This window comes from Convolutriloba macropyga, chromosome 11 (assembly GCF_964194025.1).
Source record: "Convolutriloba macropyga chromosome 11, txConMacr16.3, whole genome shotgun sequence".
Taxonomy (NCBI): Eukaryota; Metazoa; Xenacoelomorpha; order Acoela; family Convolutidae; genus Convolutriloba; species Convolutriloba macropyga.
This window is the reverse complement of record NC_134478.1, coordinates 53,533,736-53,556,709: the sequence shown is the minus strand read 5'-3', so window position 1 is coordinate 53,556,709 and position 22,974 is coordinate 53,533,736. Positions and strand designations below refer to the sequence as shown.

At 37.3% G+C, this 22,974-nt stretch overlaps 1 protein-coding gene across 1 annotated transcript in view; it reads left to right on the top strand.

Moving 5' to 3' along the window:
* Positions 1-277: 277 nt before the first annotated feature.
* The window catches only part of LOC142349603 (uncharacterized), a 210,474-nt gene continuing 187,777 nt past the window's right edge, over positions 278-22,974 (top strand). Inside the window, exons 1-2 of the mRNA XM_075401283.1 lie at positions 278-855; positions 13,594-13,788. Coding sequence (XP_075257398.1) covers positions 603-855; positions 13,594-13,788 — 448 coding nt within the window. The 5' untranslated portion in view covers positions 278-602. The remainder of the gene's footprint in view (positions 856-13,593; positions 13,789-22,974) is intronic.

The following is a 22,974-nucleotide window of genomic DNA, read 5'->3' as shown; positions in this document are numbered from 1 at the left end:
GAAGATTTTCTAAAGTTTGCGATTACAGGAGCTGATTGCCAAATAAGGAAGGAATGATAAAGCAACCGATAAGGTCATACTTCGTTGTATTAACAGTTATGTAATTCCATATGAACTTTAGATTGAGCAGTTACGTAACGTCCCTTTTTAAGTTACGTAATGACCACATTTTAAAGTCAATAGGGGTGTGAATTCTAAAAAGACAAGCAAAAATGACTGTAAAAAAGATGAACTAAGAAACGAACCTTACCTCTATTACTTGCATCATAAGGAAAAAACTAGTTAAATCGGCCTTTTGCCTGTTTCTTTGTCTTTACTTCCAGAGACACACAGGAGTTGTTTTCTAATGATTATCTAAAATAATATATAAGCTTCACCTTTTGTTAGCCCACGCTAGTTAGTGCGTCAGTCTCTAGATCAATGCGATTGCCATTATTATTTACTTTTAGATATTTTTAGCAACTTTTTTCTGAAATCTAATGTCTTTATCATTTATTTTGTAGAAACCAATTCCATTTCAGTCACCCTTCAAATCAATTCAATCATATTCCAAATTTTGTTTACTTTTGACCAACATACTGGACAAAATTATCCAGAAGAAAATGAGTTTTACGCACAAACTTGTAGTGTTTATCAGTTTTCCACGCTTAAGCTCCTGCAAAGTTATTATTTTGTTCACAATTGTCATTTTGATAGTCAACCAGCGACCAAAGTGTACATTGCAACATCCAACTGAAAAGAGAACACCATCTAATCATATTGCCGACAATTATTCACGTGCACCTACGACCCCTGACCCAAAAATTGGCACCGTGCCCAATTGTGAAGATTTGAAGAAGACAGTGATGAAAACAGGTAGCCAGATTTTTACTTTAAATTAGTTCTATAAATCGTACCCAAGTGAATGCAGGTCAACCGAGTCAAATAATGCTTTAAAATATTGGCCAGCCACTATTTGGTCATATGCGAACAAGCCGAGAGAAATGTCGGAATATTGCATGATTTCTGTCGGATAATCGGTAATCGTGCAGGACAACCTCTGGATGTTCGGGAATCTTGCAAAATATTTATATATATATATATATATATATATATATATATATATATATATATATAACGACCTCGGCAGACAAGCACCTGATAAGTTGGAATATTGCAAGAGATCCGTAGAAATATGCGAGCATATTGCTTGATATCCAGAGCATTTTCAAAAAAAACATTTCAAAATAATTTTTCGGATATGAAGGAATCTTGCATGAAAACCCGTCGGATATTTACAAATCCTGAATCTTGTGAGATAACCACCAGATATGCAAGAATCTATACAATAATCCTGGCTTATGGTGGAGTTTTTCAAGTTACCATTTGAATGAATGAATATTGCAAGGTAAACGTCGAATATTCACGATTCCTGAATCTTAAAAGATAACTACGGGATATGTAGGAATCTGACATATAATATTAGTTTCTGCTCGGGTTTTTAGAGATACCCGTCATATGGAATAATTTTGCAAGATAAACGTTGAAGTGCAGGAGTAACGAAAGATAACCAGCAGGTAATTACGAACTCTGGAAGATTACCAACAGTTATGCCAGACCATTGTAAGATTTTCGTTGACTCGATAAAGAGTAACCTTGCAAGACAACTTTTGTATGTTCAGTAATCTTGCAAGATAATAGTTATTTATATAACGATGTTGGTAGACAAGCGTCTGATAAGTTGGAATTTCGCATGACGTCCATTAGATATGCTAGCATCTTGCACGATAACCGCAGCATTTTCAACAAAACGTGGAAACTAGCTATCGGATTTGCAAGAACCTTGCAAGATAACCGCCGGATATTCACGAATCCTGCGTCTTGTAAGATAACCACCAGATATGCAAGATAAACCTGGCTAAAGATGGAGTTATTTGAGATATATTTACCTGAAGGAATTTTGCAAGGTAAACATCGGATATTCACGATTCCTGAACCTTGCAAGATAACCAACAGAGAATCACGAATACTGCAAGATGACCGACAGTTATGTCAGAAAAATGTAAGACTTCTGCCGGATAATCAGAATCTTTGCAAGACGACCATTATAGGTTCCGTAATATTGCGAGATAACTTTGGATATTTAACGATCTTGGTAGACTAGCATCTGATGAGTGGGAATTGTGCAAGACATACGTTAGATATGCAAGAATCTTGCAAGATAGACAATGCATGTTAAGAACACTTGCAAAATATCAATCAGATATGCCGAATTTTCAGAAGATAACCGTTGCATATTCACGATTCCTGAATCTTACAAGATAAACACCGTATATCCAGGAGTCACGGGTATGACCTCTATTTCTGCTGGAATTTTTGCAGATATCCGTCATATGGAGGAGTTCTGCAAGATAAATACAGGATATGCAGGAATATTGTAAGTTAACCGTCAGATATGCTGGAGTATTGCTGGATAAACGTCGGTGTCTCAATTGTAGGAGTAATGGATGATAACCAGCAAATAATCAAGAATCTTACGAGATGACCAACGGCTGTAAAAGAAAAATGTAAGACTACTGTTTGATAATCAGTAACCTTGCAAGACAACGTTCATATGTTTAGGCATCTTGCAAGATATCTTTTGTATTCAAAACGTTATTGTAAGATAAGCTTCTGATAAAGTTGAATTTTTCACGACATCCGTTGGACATGCAAGAATCATGCCAAATAGCCAATAACTGCAAAGAAAACTTGCAAAATAACAGTCCGGAATGCCGTATATTTGCATGATAACAATCGATATTCACGATTTCTAAATCTTACAAGATAATCTACGTATATCCAAGAATCAAGGGTATAGCCTCAGATTCTGTTGGATTTCTTAAAGATATCCGTCATATGAATGAGTTTTGCAAGATAATGAGTGGATATGAAGGAATCTTGCATGCTAACCGTCAGATATTGTTGAAATTTTGCAGGATAAACCTCGGAATTGCAATTGCAGGAGTAACGGAAGATACACAGCAGATAATCACGAATCTTGCAAATTGAACAACAGTTATGCCAGACCATTGCAAGATTTCTGTCGGATACATTCAAGACAACCTTGCAAGACAACCTTTGCATGTTCAGGAATTTTGCAAAATAACTTTCAATTGAATAACGATGTTGGTAGACAAGCGTCTGCTAAGTTGGAATCCTGCAAGACATCAATTGGATATGCTATAATTGAGCATGATAACCGAAGCATTTTCAAAAAACTTGCAAATTAATTTTCGGATATGCAGGAACCTTGCAAGATAACCGCCGGATGTTCACGAATCCTGAGTCTTGTAAGATAACCACCAGATATGCAAGATAAACCTGGCTAATGATGGAGTTTTTTTGAGATATATTTACGTGAACGAATATTGCAAAGTAAACATCGGATATTCACAATTCCTGAACCTTGCAAGATAACCAACATAGAATCACGAATACTGCAAGATGACCGACAGTTATGCCAGAAAAATCTAAGTCTTCTGCCGGATAATCAGAATCTTTGCAAGACGACCATTATAGGTTCCTTAATATTGCGAGATAAGTTTGGATATATAACGATCTTGGTAGACTAGCATCTGATGAGTGGGAATTGTGCAAGACATACGTTGGATATGCAAGAATCTTGAAAGATAGACAATGCATGTTAAAAACACTTGCAAAATATCAGTCAGATATGCCGCATTTTCAGAAGATAACCGTTGCATATTCTTGGAAAACTTGCAAAATAATAGTCAAGTAGGCCGTAGATTTGCATGATAACAATCGATATTCACTATTTCTAAATCTTGCAAGGTAATCTACGCTTATCCAAGAATCAAGGGTATAACCTCAGATACTGCTGAATTTCTTACAGATATCCGTCATATGGAGGACTTTTGCAAGATAATGATTGGGTATGCAAGAATCTTGCATGCTAACTGTCGGATATTGCGGGATTTTTGCAATGTAAACGTCAGAATTGCAATTGCAGGAGCTAAGAAAGATAACCAGCATATTGTCACGAATCTTGCAAAATGACCAACAGCTATACAAAAACGTAAGATTACCGTCGGATTATCAGTAACCTTGCAAGAAAACTTTCATATGTTCAGGAATCTTTCCAGATAACTTCTTTATGTGTAGCGTTCTTGTGAGACAAGCATCTGATAAGTTTCAATTTTGCAAGACATCCGTTGGAAATGCAAGAGCTATGCCAGATGGTCGAGGCATGTAAAAAAAACTTGCAAAATAACAGTAATTTATGCCGGAAATTTGCAAGATAAAAGTCGCATATTCACAATTACTGAACCTTACAAGATAATCTACGTATAACCCCAAGTCCTGGTGGATTTTTAAAGATATCCGTCATATGTGGGATTTTTCTAAGATAACGGGTGCGTATGCAGGAATCCGTGTGTATCAGATTTTGCTGGAATTTTGCAGAATAAACGACGGAATTGCAGGAGCTCTGGAAGATAACCAGCAGATAGTCACAAATCTTGCAAGATGACCGACGGATATGGCAAAATGTTGATTTCCGTGGGATAATCATTAACTGTGCAAGAAAACCTTTAAGTTCAGGCATCTTGCAAGAAAACTTTTATATTTAAGGATCTAGCAAGGAAGATTTGTATATTTAACGATCTTGGTAGACAAGCGTCTGATAAATTTGAATACTGTAAGACATCCTGTGGATATGCGAGAATCTTGCAATATAGCCGAGGCATATTCAAAAAACTTGTGAGAAAACAGTAAGAAACGCCGGAAATTTGTAAGATAACCGTCGCATAATCTCGATTCTTAAATCTTTTGATAAAATCTCCCTACATCCAGAAAACCAGGTTATAACCACAGTTTTTACAGGAACTTTTAAAAATATCTGTCATATGGGGGAGTTTAGCAAAATACGGATTGGATGTGCGGGAATCTTTCAAGTTAACCGTCGGATACTGTCGTATACTGCCGCTAGATAAACTACGGAAGTTCAGGAGTAATGGAAGATCACCAGCAGATACTCACCAGATTAGCAGCTGAAGACTACGGAAAATCCACAGTATTGTAATATTTCCGTTCAATAATTAGTGATCTTGCAAGATAACATTTGCATGTTCAAGAATCTAGCAAGACAACTGTTGTATATATAACAATCATGGCAGACGAGCGTCTAACAAGCTGCAGGATGACCAACGAATGTCGCAGAAAAATGTAAAATAACCGTCAGAATATCAAAACTATTGCAAGATAACTTTTGGATATTCAGGAATCTTGCAAAATAAGCGACCGTCCGTTATTCACGAATCCTGAATCTTGAAAAAATAAATACGCATATTCAGGAATATTCAAGATAACATCGCATACGGCAAAATCTGGCAAATTTTTCCTCGGATAATTAATAATCTTGCTGGAAAAACTTTGCATAATCAGAAATCATGCAAGTTAACTGTCGTATACACTAAAAACTCGGCAGAAAAGCGTCTGATACATTTAAATTTGTTGCAGGATAACCGTTCTAAATGCAAGAATCTTGCAAGGCAAACAACGGATACGCCAGAATGTTGTATGATTTCCGTCGGATAATCAGTAACTTTGCGAGACGACCTTTATATGTTGAAGTATCTTGAAAGAAAACTCTTTTATATTTAACAATCTTGGCAGACAAGCGTCTGAAAAACTTGAATTTTGTAAGACATTCGTTGGATATGCAAGAATCTTGCAAGATAGCCGATTCATTTTCAGAAAACCTGCAAAACAATAGTCATATACTGTGGAAAAAGGAAAGATAACCGCCGCATATTCACGATTCTCCATTCTTGCAATATAATCAGCGTAAATCCAGAAAGCCAGGGTATGACCACAGTTTCGGTGGAATTTTTAAAGATATCTGTCATTTGAAGGAGTTTTATATGATAACGATGGGATTGGATACGCGGGAGTCTTGCAAGTTAACCGTCGGATATTGCGGGAATTTTGCAAGACAAACGTCGGAATAACGGATGTTCTGGAAGATAACAAGCAGATACTCACAACCTTGCAAGATGACCGACCGATCTGCCAGAACCTTATAATATTTCCGTACGATAAACAGGGATCTTGCAAGACAACCTCTGCATGTTCAGGAATCTAGCAAGACAACTGTTGTATATATAAACAATCCTGCCAGACAAGCGTCTAAGATATTGAAGGATGACTAACGGATGTCGCAGAACGTTGTAGAATAACAGTCGGGATTTTCAAATTTATTGCAAGATAATTTTTGGATATGCAGGACATCTTGCAATATAACCAACCCTCCGATCATCAAGAATCTTGAATTTTGCAAGATAACTACGATTATACAGGAATCTTCAAGATAAACACCGCTTATGGCAGAATCTGGTAAGATATTCCTCAGATAATCTTTAAACCTTGCAAGACAAACTTTTTATAATCAGGAATCATGCAAGATAACTATCGGATAAACAACCTCGGCAGACAGACGTCTGATAGTTTGAAATTTTGCAGTAAATCCGTTGTAAATGCAAGAATCTTGCATGAGAACCGAAATGTATTTCCGAATCTTGCAAGATAACAATTGGATATGCAGGAGAACCGTCGGCTGTGCGGGAGATAAACATCGGATATGGGAGCGTTATATATGATAACCAGCTGATTTTCAGGAACCCTTCAAAAACAGTGGGGTATGCAGAAGTCTTGCAAGACAACATTCATATTTTCAGGAATCTTGCAAGATAACTTTTATATGTATAGCGTTCTTGTGAGACAAGCATCTGATAAGTTTCAATTTTACAAGATATCCGTTGGAAATGCAGGAACCATGCCAGAGGGCCGAGGCATGTAAAGAAAAGATGCAAAATAGCAGCTATTTATGCCGGAAATTTGCAAGATAAAAGTCGCAAATTCACGATTACTGAATCTTACAAGATAGTCTACGTATAACCCCAAGTCCTGCTGGATTTTTAAAGATATCCGTCAAATGTGGGATTTTTCGAAGATAATGGGTGGGTATGCAGGAATCTGGCAATCGTCAGATATTGCTGGAATTTTGCAGAATAAACGATGGAATTGCAGGAGCTATGGAAGATAGCCAGCAGATAGTCACAGATCTTGCAAGATGACCGACGGATATCCCAGAATGTTCAAAGGTTTTCGTCGGATAATCAGTAACTATGCTAGGCATCTTTTATATTTTCAGTTATCTGGCAAGAGATTTTTTAAAATATTTAATGATTTTGTCACGAAAGCGTCTGATAAGTTTGAATTTTGTGAGACATCCGTTGGCTATGCAAGAATGTTGCAAGATAGCCGGTGCATATTCAGGAAGCCTGCAATATAACAGTCAGTTGTGCCGGAGATTTGTAAGATAATCGTCGCATATTCACGATTCCCAAATCTTGCAAAATAATCATCGTAAATACAGAAAACCAGGGTATAACCATAGTTTGGCTGAAATTTTTTGAGATAAATGTCATTTGGAGGAGTTTTGCATGATAACGATGGGATTGGATATGCGGGAGTCTTGCAAGTTAACCGTCGGATATTGCAGGAATTTTGCAAGATAAAGGTCGGAATAACGAGTGTTCTGGTAGATAACCAGCAGATACTCACAAACCTTGCAAGATGACCGACGGATATGACAGAACCGCATAATTTTTCCGTACGATAATCAGTGATCTTGCAAGACAACCTCTGCATGTTCAGGAATCTAGCGATACAACTGTTGTATATATAACAATCTTGGCAGACAAGCCTCTAATAAGTTGCAGGTTGACCAACGGATTTCGCAGAAAATTGTAAATTTCAAAACTATTGCAAGATAGCTTTTGAATATTCAAGAATCTTGCAATATAAGCGACCGTCCGACATTCACAAATCCTGAATCTTGTAAAATAACTACGCATATGCAGGAATCTTCAAGATAAACACCGCATATGGTAGAATCTGGCAAGATATTCCTCGGATAGTTAGTAATCTTGCTGGAAAAACTTGTATAATCAGGAATCATGCAAGATAACTGTCGTATACACTAAAAACTCAGCTGAAAAGCGCCTGATACATTTAAATTTTTTGAAGGATATCCGTTGTAAATGCAAGAATCTTGCAAGACAACCAACGAATATGCCAGAATGTTGTATGATTTCCGTCGGATAATCAGTAACTTTGCAAGCCGACCTTTATATGTTGAAGTATCTAGCAAAAAAACTTTTTTGTATTTAACAATCTTGGCAGACAAGCGTCTGAAAAGCTTGAATTTTGTCAGACATTCGTTTGATATGCAAGGATCCTGCAAGATAGCCGATGCATATCCAGAAAACCTGCAAAACAACAGTCATTTATTGTGGAAAAAAAAGAAAGATAACCACCGCATATTCACGATTCTCCATTCTTGCAATATAATCAGCGTAAATCCAGAAAGCCAGGGTATGACCACAGTTTCGGTGGAATTTTTAAAGATATCTGTCATTTGGAGGAGTTTTGCATGATAACGATGGGAATGGATCTGCGGGAGTCTTGCAACTTAACTGTCCGATATTGCAGGAATTTTGCAAGACAAGCGTCGGAATAACGGATGTTCTGGAAGATAACAAGCAGATACTCACACACCCTGCAAGATGACCGACGGATATGCCAGAACCTTATAATATTTCTCTACGATAAACAGGGATCTTGCAAGACAACCTCTGCATGTTCAGGAATCTAGCAAGAAAACTGTGGTATATATAAATAATCCTGCCAGACACGCGTCTAAGAAATTGCAGCGTGACTAACGGATGTCGCAGAATATTGTAGAATAACTGTCGGGATTTCCAAAACTATTGCAAGATAACTTTTGGATATGCAGGAATCTTGCAATATAACCAACCCTCCTATCATCAAGTATCTTGAATTTTGCAAGATAACTACGATTATGGAGGAATCTTCAAGATAAACACCGCTTACGGCAGAATCTGGTAAGATATTCCTCAGATAATCTTTAAACCTTGCAAGACAAACCTTATATAATCAGGAATCATGCAAGATGACTATCGGATAAACAACCTCGGCAGACAGACGTCAGATAGTTTGAAATTTTGCAGTAAATCCGTTGTAAATGCAAGAATCTTGCATGAGAACCGAAATGTATTTCCGAATCTTGCAAGATAACAATTGGATTTGCAGGAGAACCGTCGGCTGTGCGGGAGATAAACATCGAATTTGGGAGTGTTATATATGATAACAAGCTGATTTTCAGGAACCTTTTTTTTCAGTTATCTTGCAGGAGTTTTTTTTAATATCTAATGATCTTGTCACGAAAGTGTCTGTTAAGTTTGAATTTTGTGAGACATCCGTTGGCTATGCAAGAATCTTGCAAGATAGCCGGTGCATATTCAGAAAGCCTGCAATATAACAGTCAGTTGTGCCGGAGATTTGTAAGATAATCGTCGCATATTCACGATTCCCAAATCTTGCAAAATAATCATCGTAAATACAGAAAACCAGGGTATAACCATAGTTTGGCTGAAATTTTTTGAGATAAATGTCATTTGGAGGAGTTTTGCATGATAACGATGGGATTGGATATGCGGGAGTCTTGCAAGTTAACCGTCGGATATTGCAGGAATTTTGCAAGATAAAGGTCGGAATAACGAGTGTTCTGGTAGATAACCAGCAGATACTCACAAACCTTGCAAGATGACCGACTGATATGACAGAACCTTATAATTTTTCCGTACGATAATCAGTGATCTTGCAAGACAACTTCTGCATGTTCAGGAATCTAGCAAGATAACTGTTGTATATATAACAATCTTGGCAGACAAGCGTCTAATAAGTTGTAGGATGACCAACGGATGTCGCAGAAAATGGTAAATTGCAAAACTATTGCAAGATAACTTTTTGATATTCAGGAATCTTGCAATTTAAGCGACCGTTCACGAATCCTGAATCTTGCAAAATAACTACGGTTATGCAAGAATCTTTAAGAGAAACAACGGATATGGCAGAATCTATTAGTACATTCCTCGGATATTCATTAAAAGCTTGCAAGACAAACTTTGTATAAGCAGGAATCATGTAAGATTACTATCGTATGCACTACAACCTCGGCAGAAAGACGTCTGATACGTTGAGATTCTGCAGCAAATCCGTTGTAAATGCAAGAATTTTGCATGAGAACCGAAAAGTATTTTCGAATCTTGCAAGACAACAATTTGATATGCAGGTGAACCCTTGGCTATGCGGAAGATAAACATCGGATATGGAAGTGTTATGGAAGATAACAAGCGGAACCCTTCAAAATAACCGTGGGATATGCAGAAGTCTTGCATGGTAACAGTCAAATACGCAAGAACCTTGAAAGAGAACCATCAGATAGGCAGGAATCTTGCAAGATAAATCTCGGTTGTGGTGGAATTTTGCACGGTTTCCGTCGGAATTTCATGAATATTGCAAGATAACCGACCAAATTGCTGGGATTTTGCAAAAAAGATCTGTCGGATATTAAAAAATCTTTCAAGATAACCGTTGAATTTTCAGGCATCTTGCAAGATAGCTGTTGTTTATGCAGAAATCTTACAAGAAAACAGTAGGCTTTGTAGAATTCTTAACGGAGAACCGGTGGATTTTCAGGAATCTTGCAAGATACCCACCTGGGTTGAGATTTGGCCTATAATTTGTGAACTGCGGTGAAAAAAAATTTTTTAACCGCAAAGCGCCCGTATCTCTTAATGTTGAATGCTGTGAATTTTGCAGTTTTTAGCGGTGAAAAGTTTTTTCACTGCATTCACTGGATTTCTTACGAAAAAGAAACTGATTACACGGGTTCGAACCTCTCGCCTCCTGATTGTCTGCAATTTCTTATTCCATTGCGCTTTTTGTCACTTACTTCAGTGATATTTTCTGAGAATTTAAGATAACCGTTGAAATTAGCGTGGTAAAAATTTGTGTGATTTGCTATTTTAGCGGTGAAAATTTTTTTCATCGCGTTCTGCTGGTAGCCGCGAAAAATTTTTTTACCTCATTCTGCTGGCAGTGGTGAAAAAGTTTCTTTCAATGCTTAAGCGGTGAAAAAAAAGTCTCACCACTTAAGATTTTTTTCTCCGCATTCATTGCATTGAACGCAAATCTTATACTTTTTCTCAAATTTGCCGCAAAGTTTACATCTTTTAGCGATTTTTAGTGGGGACGCCTCAACCCGGGCAGTGAATATGAAAGAACCGTACATGAAACCATTGATGTACGAATGAGATAAAGATTTTGAAGTAATGGTTGCAATATTTGTCAGTAATTGCGATGACAAGCACTCTAGTTTTGTTTTTCGAGTCGTTAATCGCAAAAGAAACTCTACGATCGCTTTAGTTTTATCTTTTCCACAAAAGACACCCAAACCGCCCGGGATTATATGAAAAAAGAGAACATCTGGTGTTATTGGGGTCTATATCTTATTTGACCACTAAGCTGGGGACTATAAAGGGAATGGGCCCTCAAAATTTTTTTCAAAGTCTTGCTGATATCACAGAAATTTTTTTTGGAGGCAACTCTCTAAATCCATAGAAAATGGACTCTCTGACATTTGTAGACGTTTTATAAACAAGCACTACTGCTCTTATTCATTAGATTACTGTTTTTCCAATAAACACAATAATGAAGCTTTGTTGATATCTTTTTGCTGTATTTTTGGTACCCCTTTTGAGAAGATCTGCAAAGTCTTGGTTGAAATGACCTTTTTTACATGATACATCCGAAGAAACTCTTTGTGAACATTTGCGTCATTCGTTGTTGGTTAGACTCCGAGCGGAATTGATTAATCAAAGCTTTTTTGTCTGTCATTTTGAACACGTTTATGTAAAATTATTATTTCGCTAATTAGTTTTTCCTTAATTTTACCTTCTACTTGTTTCTTTCATATGTTTTTTAGGGATCTTTCTTATTGACCCAGTGACAAATTTGTTACAAAATTTGTAAACATTCGTGTTTTTTAGTTCTTGTTTGAGTTATATTTTTCGCATTTTGAGTCAAAAATATACAAAAACAGACTCTCGAGAGTTGTATCATATAGAGTTTTATGCATGTTAGAAGTTTTCACCCTTGTAGATGGTAAATTTTACCAGGCCGAGATGACTGCGTTTCAAAAAAATTAGCAATTGGTTTTTAAGGTGCAACATCCTATATTTTTGCCCATTATTGATTTTTCTCTTTCGATAAAAATTTGTTTGGAGGTCTACCTCACCTTGAGCAATTTATAAGCTATCTTAACATCTACGCAATCAGTCGAAAACATATTCGATATGAGTCACCCAAGATATATCAGTGATGAATTCCTCCAAATTTTTTTGATTTTTTATGCTCACCGCATCCAACAAATTCTTACAAAAAAAAAACAAACTTCTGGACAGTGGTTGGAACCTCTCATCTACTGCATGTCTACATGTTATTATTCCACTGCGCGGGCAAATAAATTATTCACTGCATTCACCGCATTCACGGCTTTTCTCAAATTAATTTGCCACAGAAGTCGAGTGAGGTACATGAACATCCTTCTGAATACTAATAGCCGTTTTTGCTAACGTGATCAAAATTCGAGGAACTTGCCTACCAATATTAAGTATGAAGTGAACATCTGAATAGATAAGATTTTTTTGAAAACTAATTCACGGGTTCTGAAATGAACAAAAAGATATGACATCAGATCAAACATATAAACAGACTCAAAAAGGATGGCGGCAGAGTGAGAGAACGCTAGAGACGAGCGAGAGATGAACGATGTAATTTCATCGCATTCACTGCTTGTCTCACATATATTTGACATTTTTTCTGAGCAGTTTATTTTTGGAATTTCACCACTAATTTAAGATTTGAAATTATGTAAGTGCACCGCACTCTCTGATTATCTCGCATAATTTTGCTACTTTCTTCTTAGCGGTTTTTTTTAACTTTACAACTTTTAACTTTCTTCTTTTTTTAACTTTACAACTATGTTGAGCGGTAAAAATTAGGTAATTTCACCGCAATCACGATTATCTCAAATAAATTTTAACCCTTTTTCCTGAGCGGTTAATTTATGTATTTTACCACTAAGTTAATCGTTGAATTTATGCAACCTCACCGCTGAATTCTGCAATGAAATTATGTAAATTCACCGCTTCCTGGCATATTGTTTCACCACGCTTACCCTGTTTTATGTGATTTCACCGCATTCACTTCATATCTGACAAACTTTACCGCATTCACCTCTCATCTTGCATATTTTTTTTAGTTGAACTATTGTGAGCTTCGATCCGGGTGCTGAAAAACGCCCTTTATCTTAAAAGTACAAAAGAAAGACTTAAAATTTCAGATGAAATTTTCTGTAAAATCGAAGGCTGAAGACTTCATTTTACAAGCGAAAAATTTTTTGGAAACAACACGTGAAATACTATAATCTCTTAAATTAAAATTAGCTTTGAGTTCACTTTTTCATTGAAAAGTAGCAGTGGGTCAAGTTTTTTAGACCCAAGTAGTTTTTAACTTAACATGGCCATCAGTCTAACTGCGATACCCCAAACCAATTTATAGAATGGGTAGAGGTTCTTTCCACCTGCTGATGAACAAAGGTCTGAATTCCGTGACTGTTTGCAGGGTACTCTGTTTCTGGTTGTCGTGGTCGTCTTGGCAACCAGCTAGGAGTGATGGCACTGGGGATGCAGATTTATTTGAGATTTGGGACCAGACTACTCGTTAACCATTTACAGTACAAAAAACTGAATAACGTATTTGACATGGAACAAATATGCAAAAGTGATGCTAGCACATTCTGCATTGGGCTTCCTAAAGGTTGGAAAAATATAGTTTTGTAATCATTCAGCTTTAAAAACCCAAATTTAATGTGTGTTTGGTTTGGCACCAAAGTGAAAGTTTGAAAATTCTAAGTATCTGAAAAGTTTCAGATATTTTAAACACCTATGTCGAACTTTTCCGCCCAAAAAAATGTAATATTGAGGCTGCAATGTGAGGAATTATTAGGAAAAAGTAGCTTAATAATCTTAGAACCCCCTTGGAAGCGCTAAACTAACGATGTTTGAGCCCTAGACAGTCTTGCCCTCAAAACCTCTGTACACCCAAACAGTTCTCCTTAGCCTCCTGGCCATCATTGCTTGCCAACTCTTGACGGTCCATCTATATGAAAAAAAATTTTAGAATAAACCCCTCTGAACAAATTACCCCTCACTCTTACATCATTTTACCCCCTCCCCCATTGGGACCCTAATACTAAAGCCATACATCCTTTTAACCCTCTCAACAAATCACCTCCTCATTATTACACCCTTTTACCCACTAGGCAATCCAATTCTCAAACCATTTTAGCCTTTCCGAAGAAATTACCTCCTCACTCTTACACAATAATTCCCCCTTGGCAGCCCAACTCTTGAATAATTTTACCTGGTCTCAACAAAAAACCCCCTCAGAAATACACCATTTTATCCCAGTTGGCAGCCAAATTCTTACATCAGCTAAAACTACCCCCCACTCTTTCATAATTTTCCCCTTGTAGGCTCAATTCTTAGGTCTGGCGTATTTCCTTAAAATTCCTACATTGCGTCCATTACAACCTACTCTCCCACTCCTACATCGCAATGAATTTCGAGGAGAAGGGTAATTCCTCGAAATTCATTTCGTTGCAGCCTAGTGCAGCCCCTCTTTACGTCGCCGTTATGGCCAGTTGGGTGTTAATTCCTCAAAATTCCTCCCACTTTATCCCATTTTTGCCCACTCGTGCATCAAAATTGTGTAAAAACCAATGAAACTTTGTAAGAAATGTATTTCAATTACAGAGCATTTCTTAAAATTAATTAGTAGATTTAAACGCTTTTTGACACCGATTCCTCGATTTTGTGCCATTTAAATTTCTCTTATGCAACCATTAAGTTTTTCTTAAAAACTGCGCTGACGAGCGCTGAAAATATGTGAAAAATGCGCTATATTTTCAACGCATTTATTACATAATTTCAGTGCATTTCTTCTTAAATTGTTGAATAATCTAAAATCAATATAAATGGAGGAAAAGCAAAAAACAATGGCTCAGTGGAATGATAGAAGGATACGGTACCGGAGAGCAGGGTTCGATTCTCAGTGATAGCTCTTTTTTGAAACTCAGTAGTTTTCAGCGCAATTCAGCACATTTGAGCGCATTTTTTGTCCTCCCCCATCGGTAGATTATTACTAAAACTTTACATCCTTTTACCCCTCTCAACAAATCACCTCCTCAATTGTACACCATTTTACACTCTGGCAATCCAATTCTCAAACCATTTTAGCCTCTCCGTAGAAATTACCTCCTCACACTAACACAATAATTCCCCTTGGCAGCCCAACTCTTGAAACTTTTTACCCGTCACAATAAATTTCCCATTCAATCATACACGATTTTGTCCAACTTGGCAGCCCAATTCTTACATCAGTTTAAATTAACCCTCATTCTTTCATCATTTTCCCCTTGTAAGCTCAATTCTTAGGTTTGGGGTATTTCGTTAAAAGTCCTAACATTCATTGCGTCCATCACAACTTTTATTCCCACGCCTGCATCGCAATTTTAGCAAGAGATTGGTATTTCCTCGAAATTCCTCTCGTTGCAGCTCATTGCAGCCCCTTCTTACATCGCCGTTATGGCCAATCGGGGTGTTAATTCCTCAAAATTCCTCTCATTTCAGCCCATTGTTGTCCACCCTTGCATCGAAATTGTGGCCAGGGGCATGATTCCACAAAAGAACTCCCTTTTCATTCCACTCCTAGGTCACAATTTTGGTCAGGGTTGGGTTAATTCCTCAAAACGCCTTTCATTGCAGCCCACTCTTACCTAGACATTTTTCAGGGGGTGGGGGGGAATCCTCAAAAGTCTTCCCCTTGCAGCTCATTTCAGCCTACTCTTACACCGCAATTTTGACCAGGGGGTAATTGCTCAAAAGTCCTCCCACTGCAGCCCACTTTTAATTCGCAATTTTAGTCAGGGGTTAATTCCTCAAATATCCTCTCATAATTTTGCTCCCAGACCAAATCACAACTGAGCTATTGCATCAATTTAGCCCCATAGACAAATTGACCCCCCCTCACTCTTGCAACAAAATGGGAAGGTTTTAAGGAGGACATTTGACCCAGACAGAGCCAGATGTTATAAAAAAGATGAGGTTTGGGACCCTGGACAGGTGTTGGCCAGACCGACTCGAACCAACCAATGATTGGCTATTTTTTTAAAAAAAAACTAATGCAGCGCAAATTTATACAATTTTTGGGGACCGGCTCTTCTTTAAGCTGGATCTCTTGGCCTTGAATGTGGGTATTTACCAGACCGAACCGACCAGAAATGCCATTTGCAAGACGGAGAGGGCGACTCAAGTTTTCCCCAGACCCCCGTTCTACGACCGAAGTCGGGCTGGCCGATACCTGCCTCGGGGAGCGGACCTCATCCTGACTATACTATCCGGACTTTTCGCGAGGCATAATTACCCGGGCCGAGGATTTTGTCGAAAAATAACAGGGAAAAGAGTGTAAAGAGTGTAAAAATAATATTTTTACACCGTTAGTTCCCCCTTATTAAGGGTGGAATTACCTGTTAAAGTTTAATTTTAGTGGTAGAATTTAAGATTTAACGGTGGATGAAGAGTGGAATAACTTATTTTTACACTCTTTGGATTACACTGTACAAATATTCAAAGAAAGCAATCAAATTGCAATACTACAAGTAAATCAAAGTAATCAAAAGTAAACAAAAGTAGAAGTATTCAAAAAAAGCAATCAAATCTAAGCTAATTCTATTGATTTTCTCGCAGGGCTTTGTTGATTGCGCAAGCCAGCTCTTTCCTACCCTTCTCGTTCAGATGAACGCCGTCAAGTAAAAAAGACTTGGCTTTGAGCACTTCCTTGTGCAGCTTGAAAAAAGGCAAATTTGACTGGTTTAGTTGCGCTTTGAACCGTTGGATGTTAAAATGTGTGCAATTTCGCTTCTGTACAATACACACAATTACTCTCGGACGGTTCTCTAAATTTCTGATGGCACTGTATAATGCCCGTGTTTTCTCCAATACATCAGCTGGTTTTTCGCCCGATCCAATGCGCGCAGCCAGGTTGTTACCACCTACAGCCAGGATGGCATTTCTGTAGACGGTTAAGGTGTCCAGCAACACATAAAACTGATTAAAATTTTCCTCAGATAAAGAATAGGGAACACAGTTCTTAACACATATGCTGTCAAAGATGGAATCACCGACGATCGCTTTATGGACCGTGAGGTCGTCACGTGCTCTGGGGGGACATGCTCTGGGTGAAACGTGACGTGTTCTGGGGGGTCATTGCAGCGTGCTGGAGTAATCGCCATTCTATCGCTGTTCTTTTCAAGAATCTGAAACATTCGTATACGTTGCGGAATTTCAAATGCTCTATTCATGCGAGTTCAAGCAGCGGAGGCAGGTGATGCTGGCTTCAATTGTGCTGCCTCACGCTGAGCATGGCACGTTACAGTGAGGCAACACACCAAACGAAATTTTCAAACCCTGCTTTGTAGTGAACAACTCTGAAGAGAGCACTTCGAAACTTGAAATTTAAAAAGTATATCTTTGGAAAGTTGGTTTCACATAGCATGTAACTAAATAAGTGGGACTTCAAAAATGGAACGGGAACACATAAAAAAAAGGTTTGCAGTTGGCGGGTGGGTAGCTGGGACGGTGGGGGGCCCTGGCATGCGTCCGAAAAAGGTTTAGTTCAGTAGTTATCTCGAAAACTACTGAGCCAAATTTTAACAATGAATATATTTGGGAATCAGCATGAACTGGGGCATCAACCTGGCGTTAAAAAGTTAAAAAAGTAAAGGAAGAAAAACTCGATTTTCGATATTTTGCCTGAAATTTGCCTATTTTCAGGAAAGTTTAGAAAATCGAAACATTAGGCAATGAAATTTGACCGAAACTTTTCAACCCTTATATATTCGTAAAGAGAATTAAATGAGCAGGAAAATAATCTAATATACTTCCGAAAAAGATTCGTAACAAAAAAGTTGTTAAACTAAACAACTTTGAAAATTTGAAAATTTTGCGAAAATCGACCCGGATTTCAGTCTCTACATTGCTCTCGCATTCTCTTGTTTGGCAATGCTAAAAAAAACATAATTATATGGCCATTGGAAGAGTGAGTTCTAGTTTACAATGATATTAAAAACTTGTATGTTTTGTCTTAAAAAAGTGGGAAATTTAGTCAAAAATGCCCAACTTTTGCCCCCGAAATCGCTAATTTTTGAAAAACTTAAATACAAATAAACAAAATCGAAAATAGATCTATGTATATTGTAAAAGTACATTATCACGGCGACAAAATGAGCCACCATAAACTTTCTAACTCGTCTTCTTCAAAAAGTTATTAACAGACGTTTTTCATGAAGTTCGACATTTTCTTCACCCAATTCGAGGGTTCATTAAAATTTTGTGAACAAATCGGAATGTTGGCATATACTTCCACACAAACTCATAAAGTACGTTATCACGGCAACAAAATGGGCTAACATAGACGTTCTAACTTGTCTTCTTTAAAAAGTTATTAACAGACATTTTTCTTGAAGTTCGACATTTTCCTCACCTAATTCGACGCTTCATTAACCCCTAATCTTAATTATTTTTTCCTTTTGTATAATTCATTGGCATCAAGGACATTAAAACAAACGATGTGCAACCAGCGGCGTTGAAAAGGTGGATTTGAAACTCATTATGCAATGAATCAGACATGCCATTAACCTGCAAAAGTCTCTTCGACTGCAGAAAGAAGATCAAAGACAGGCCAAACCAAAAAAACTAAACGACAAAAAAGGCTTCATTGTCATCTGTATCTTCTTCCTCTCCATTCTGGGTTGAAGACGTAGATCAGTTTCTTTATTGCAGCACAGTTTCTGTAATTTTTTTGTAATCTTTTTTCTTGTGCTGAGCCTGGATAAGATTTACACCCGTTGAAAAGAAGGAAATAAGTGGACAAAACAGTGTAATTGTAGTGTTCTAAGAGGGTAATTTCTTCAAAATTGCGGTGTATTTCTAAGAGTGTAGTCGCTTCAAACTTACACTTTTCACTCTTTTACCCACTAAAAATTCGACGAAAGAGTGTAATCAAAAGTAATTTTTAAGAGTGTAAAAAGAGTGGATTAAAGATAATAAAAAAGTGTATAAAAAGAGTGTAATTTTTTAAAATTACACTCCTACTATCTTTTTCCTGCTATTTAAGAGTGGAAAAGGCTTTACACCCTTAATCTCGCATAATAACGGTGGACTAGGGTTGGACATCTCGGCCCGGGTATAAACTATACTAAGTCTTTCAAATCAAGGATATAAGTGCCCTCATACTGATTGCGTTTCCATATCATAATAAAATTCGCTTTGCCTGAAAGCAGTATCTTGTTTAAACAAAGATAAATAAAAAATAAATGCTCAGCGACTCGGGTCGACGGTGCTCACTAAAGTCATCCCACTTTGTTGTACGAGCGGGGGGTGGGGGTGGGGGTAATTTGTCTACGGGGGATAAAATTGGTTTAAGAGCGGTAATTTAATTTGGTCGGGGGGGGGGGTGCAAACTGATGTAAGAGTGGGTTTGCAATGCGAAGAACTTAGGAATTACCCCCCTCCCCTCTGACCAATACAACGATGTGAGAGTGGGCTGCAAGGGGCTGCTAAGTGGGTAAAATGAAGTAAGAGTGAGTGGTTAAAAAACAAATTAACCCCCTCCCGGGTCGAGATGTCACCGCCGTTTCAGCGCATTGTTTTGTAAGAAGTGCACTGAATGTGCTAAAACTATGAATGAATTAAGTTGATTGCGCTGAAATGCGCTGAAATGAGCTGAAACACGCTGATTTTTCAATTTTTTAGCGCAAAAACCTACAGAATTTTGCTCTTAAATCCGCTGAAGCTTTGTAAGAAATGTATTTCATTTTCAACGCATTTCTTTAAAATTAATTTAGTAGATGTGAACGCTTTTTGACGTCGATTCCTCAATTTCGTGGCATTTAAATTTCTCTTATATAACGATTAACCCTTTTTTGAAAACTGTGCTGAAAAGCGCTGAGAATATGTTAAAAATGCGCTAAATTTTCAGCGCATTTCTTCCTAAATTGTTTATTAATATAAAATCAAACTAAATGGGAGGAAAAGCACGAAATAATGGCTTAGTGGAGAGCAGGGTTCGATTCTCAGTGAAAGCTAATTTTTGAAAACTCACTAGTTTCTTGCGAAGTTTCAGCGCATCTAAGTGCTGTTTTTGTAAGGTTTTTGCGCCGAACTTTTTGAAAAAGCAGCGCCCTTCAGCGCATTTCTTACATTATTTTTCTCGTTCCGAGCTACTCTAACGATTTTTGGTCTGTCAAGTGGGGAAAATGATGTAAGGGTTTGGGGATAATGGAGAAACTACCCCGACAACTCTTACGTCGTGTTACCCTCCTTGAGAGACCAAAGAGGTGTAACAGTAGGGGTTATCGTTCAATACTGACTCTTACATCCTTTTACACATTACGGGTAGCCCATTGCTGCCCAAAAACCTGTAATAGCTTTTTGATGCAATTTCCTAAGCAGTACTCCAATTGCAGCCCCACTCTTACGTTTTTAAGGGCGGAAATATACAACCCAGGAGAAAATTTCAATTAGTAAGAACAATCTTTGTTATTTTAGGTTATGTGACTGAGGGAACATTTTGTAAAAAAAAAATTGCAGCCATTAATAATTTCAGGGAATTTCAATGCACCGGATATCATTATTTCTCCCTACGAAGTCGTTCAAGAGTTTTTATAGTTTTACTAGTTGACGTGGGATTTGAGCATTCGTAAGAATGAGATATGAGGTGGAAGCGCAGTTGGGTTAGTCCAATATTGCAAGCCATTAGGCAAAAAAATTTAGCATTTTACGGAAATTAGGCGAAAACGTATTAAACTACTTTAAGGCGGTGCTTCAAACAAGCCTCACGCTATAATATTCTCCTGTATCTTTAACAATTTCCCTGAATTAAGATGAGCGGAATTAAAAATCAACTACTATTAAACCCTGTAAACTCTGCTGTACAGCCCTCAAGAACATCTGAGAACAGGATTTTGTCAAAAGTTCTGGCTGAAAAGGAAAAAATTTTAAAACTTTTCAAAAATGGTGTCAAGAGTTTACACATTTGGGGCTTGAGAATTTTCCAGAAAAGTGACAACACAATTGTGGGATGGAACGCGAACCAATTGCCGCAAACGAACATCTGAGAGAAAATCCCTTTTAGACTTCTTTGAATTTTATATAATGTCTCTCTGTGTTTTGGTTCGGTTTTGCATAATTTCCACGGAGTTTTTGCTAAAATCTTTGTACTTAATAATAGAAAAATTACCTTTGGATAATGAAGCTTTCTCCTAATATCGTAAGCCGAGATACAGTTTATTAGCAGTCTTCAATACGCAAGGCAGCGTGAGGAAGCTCAAGCTTCAATTTTAGTTTCACTGGTTTCTAATTTGACTTTCTATACTCGCAAGATTTGATTTTTAACAGTCTGCAGAAATTTTTCCTGAACATTTAACGCAGAATCTCCGAATTTAAAACTGTCATATCAATCTTGCATATTAGTTACGCATAGAGAAAAAATCTTCTAATTTAAAGTGTCGAAATTCATTGCATTTTTTAAAAGGTTGAAAGCTAGAGATGCCAGTAAATCGATTTTAGTCAGGATGTAAAAAGTGTTCACTCACATGCACAAGTACATATACGTAGTCTGATATCCAAGTTTCAGACTTTTCAGTTTTTTTTACAAAATTTAAAGCAAGAAGGAACAAAATAACAAAAGTCAAACACTTATACAATTCAGAGAGCACTTCAATGAGAATAGAGACTTCGGATTCGCAACTTTTCCGCAGAAACTAATTGAATGTCAAGTAATTAGGTCCTTATTATCAGAAACAAACGAAAACATAGATTCCCTTTGAATTTCTACGTAAACAGTAAATAATTTTGGCGTTCTCTGACTATCCGCAAATTACGACCGACCAAACCAAATTGAGGGTAAAACAAAATCAGACCGTATCTTAGGTCAAATCGGAACATTAGGAATAGAAGCAAAGTCGAGTCTGAGACAATTTTTGACCATTTAACTTATCATCACAACAAAGGATCCCCCATTCCGAAATTTTGAAAACTCAGTTGTTTTTCCGCGCGTTTCTTGCAAATTGTCAGCGCATTTCTGCAAATTTCAGCACGTTTTTTTTAAAAGTTTTTGAGGTGAAATTTTTGAAAAAGCAGCGCACTTCAGCGCATTTATTACAATATATCTCTCGACCCATGCTACTCTAACAATTTTTGGTCTGTCAAGAGAGTAAAATGTCAGAATTTGGGGATAACCGAGAAATTACAACCGCAAATCTTACGTCGTGTTACCCTCAATGAGAAACCAAAGAGGTGTATCAGTAGTGGTTACAGTTAATGCCCTGGCTTTTACATCCTTTCACCCATCCTGGGTAGTCCATTGCTGTACAAAAACATGTAAGAGTTTTGTGACGCAATTTCCTTAGCAGTCCTACCATTTCAGACCCAGTCTTACGTTTTTATAGGCGGAAATATTCAGCCCGGGAGGGAACTTTCAATTAGCAAGAACAATTTTTGTTATTTTTTTTATGCGACTGATGGAACATCTTATAAAAAGAAATTCCAGCCATTTATAATTTCAGGGAATTTCAATGCAACTGATATCATTATTCCTTCCTACAAAGATTTCAAGAGTATATATAGTTCTGCTAGTTTAGTCTTGTTCATTTGGGATTTAAGCATTCGTGGAACGAGATATAAAGTGGAAGCGCAGTTGGGTTAGTCCAAATTTGCAAGCCATTAGGCAAAAAAATTTAGCATTTTACGGAAATTAGGCGAAAACGTATTAAACTACTTTAAGGCGGTGCTTCAAACTAAACCTCACGCTATAATATTCTCCTGTATCTTTAACAATTTCCCTGAATTAAGATGAGCGCAATTAAAAATCAACTACTATTAA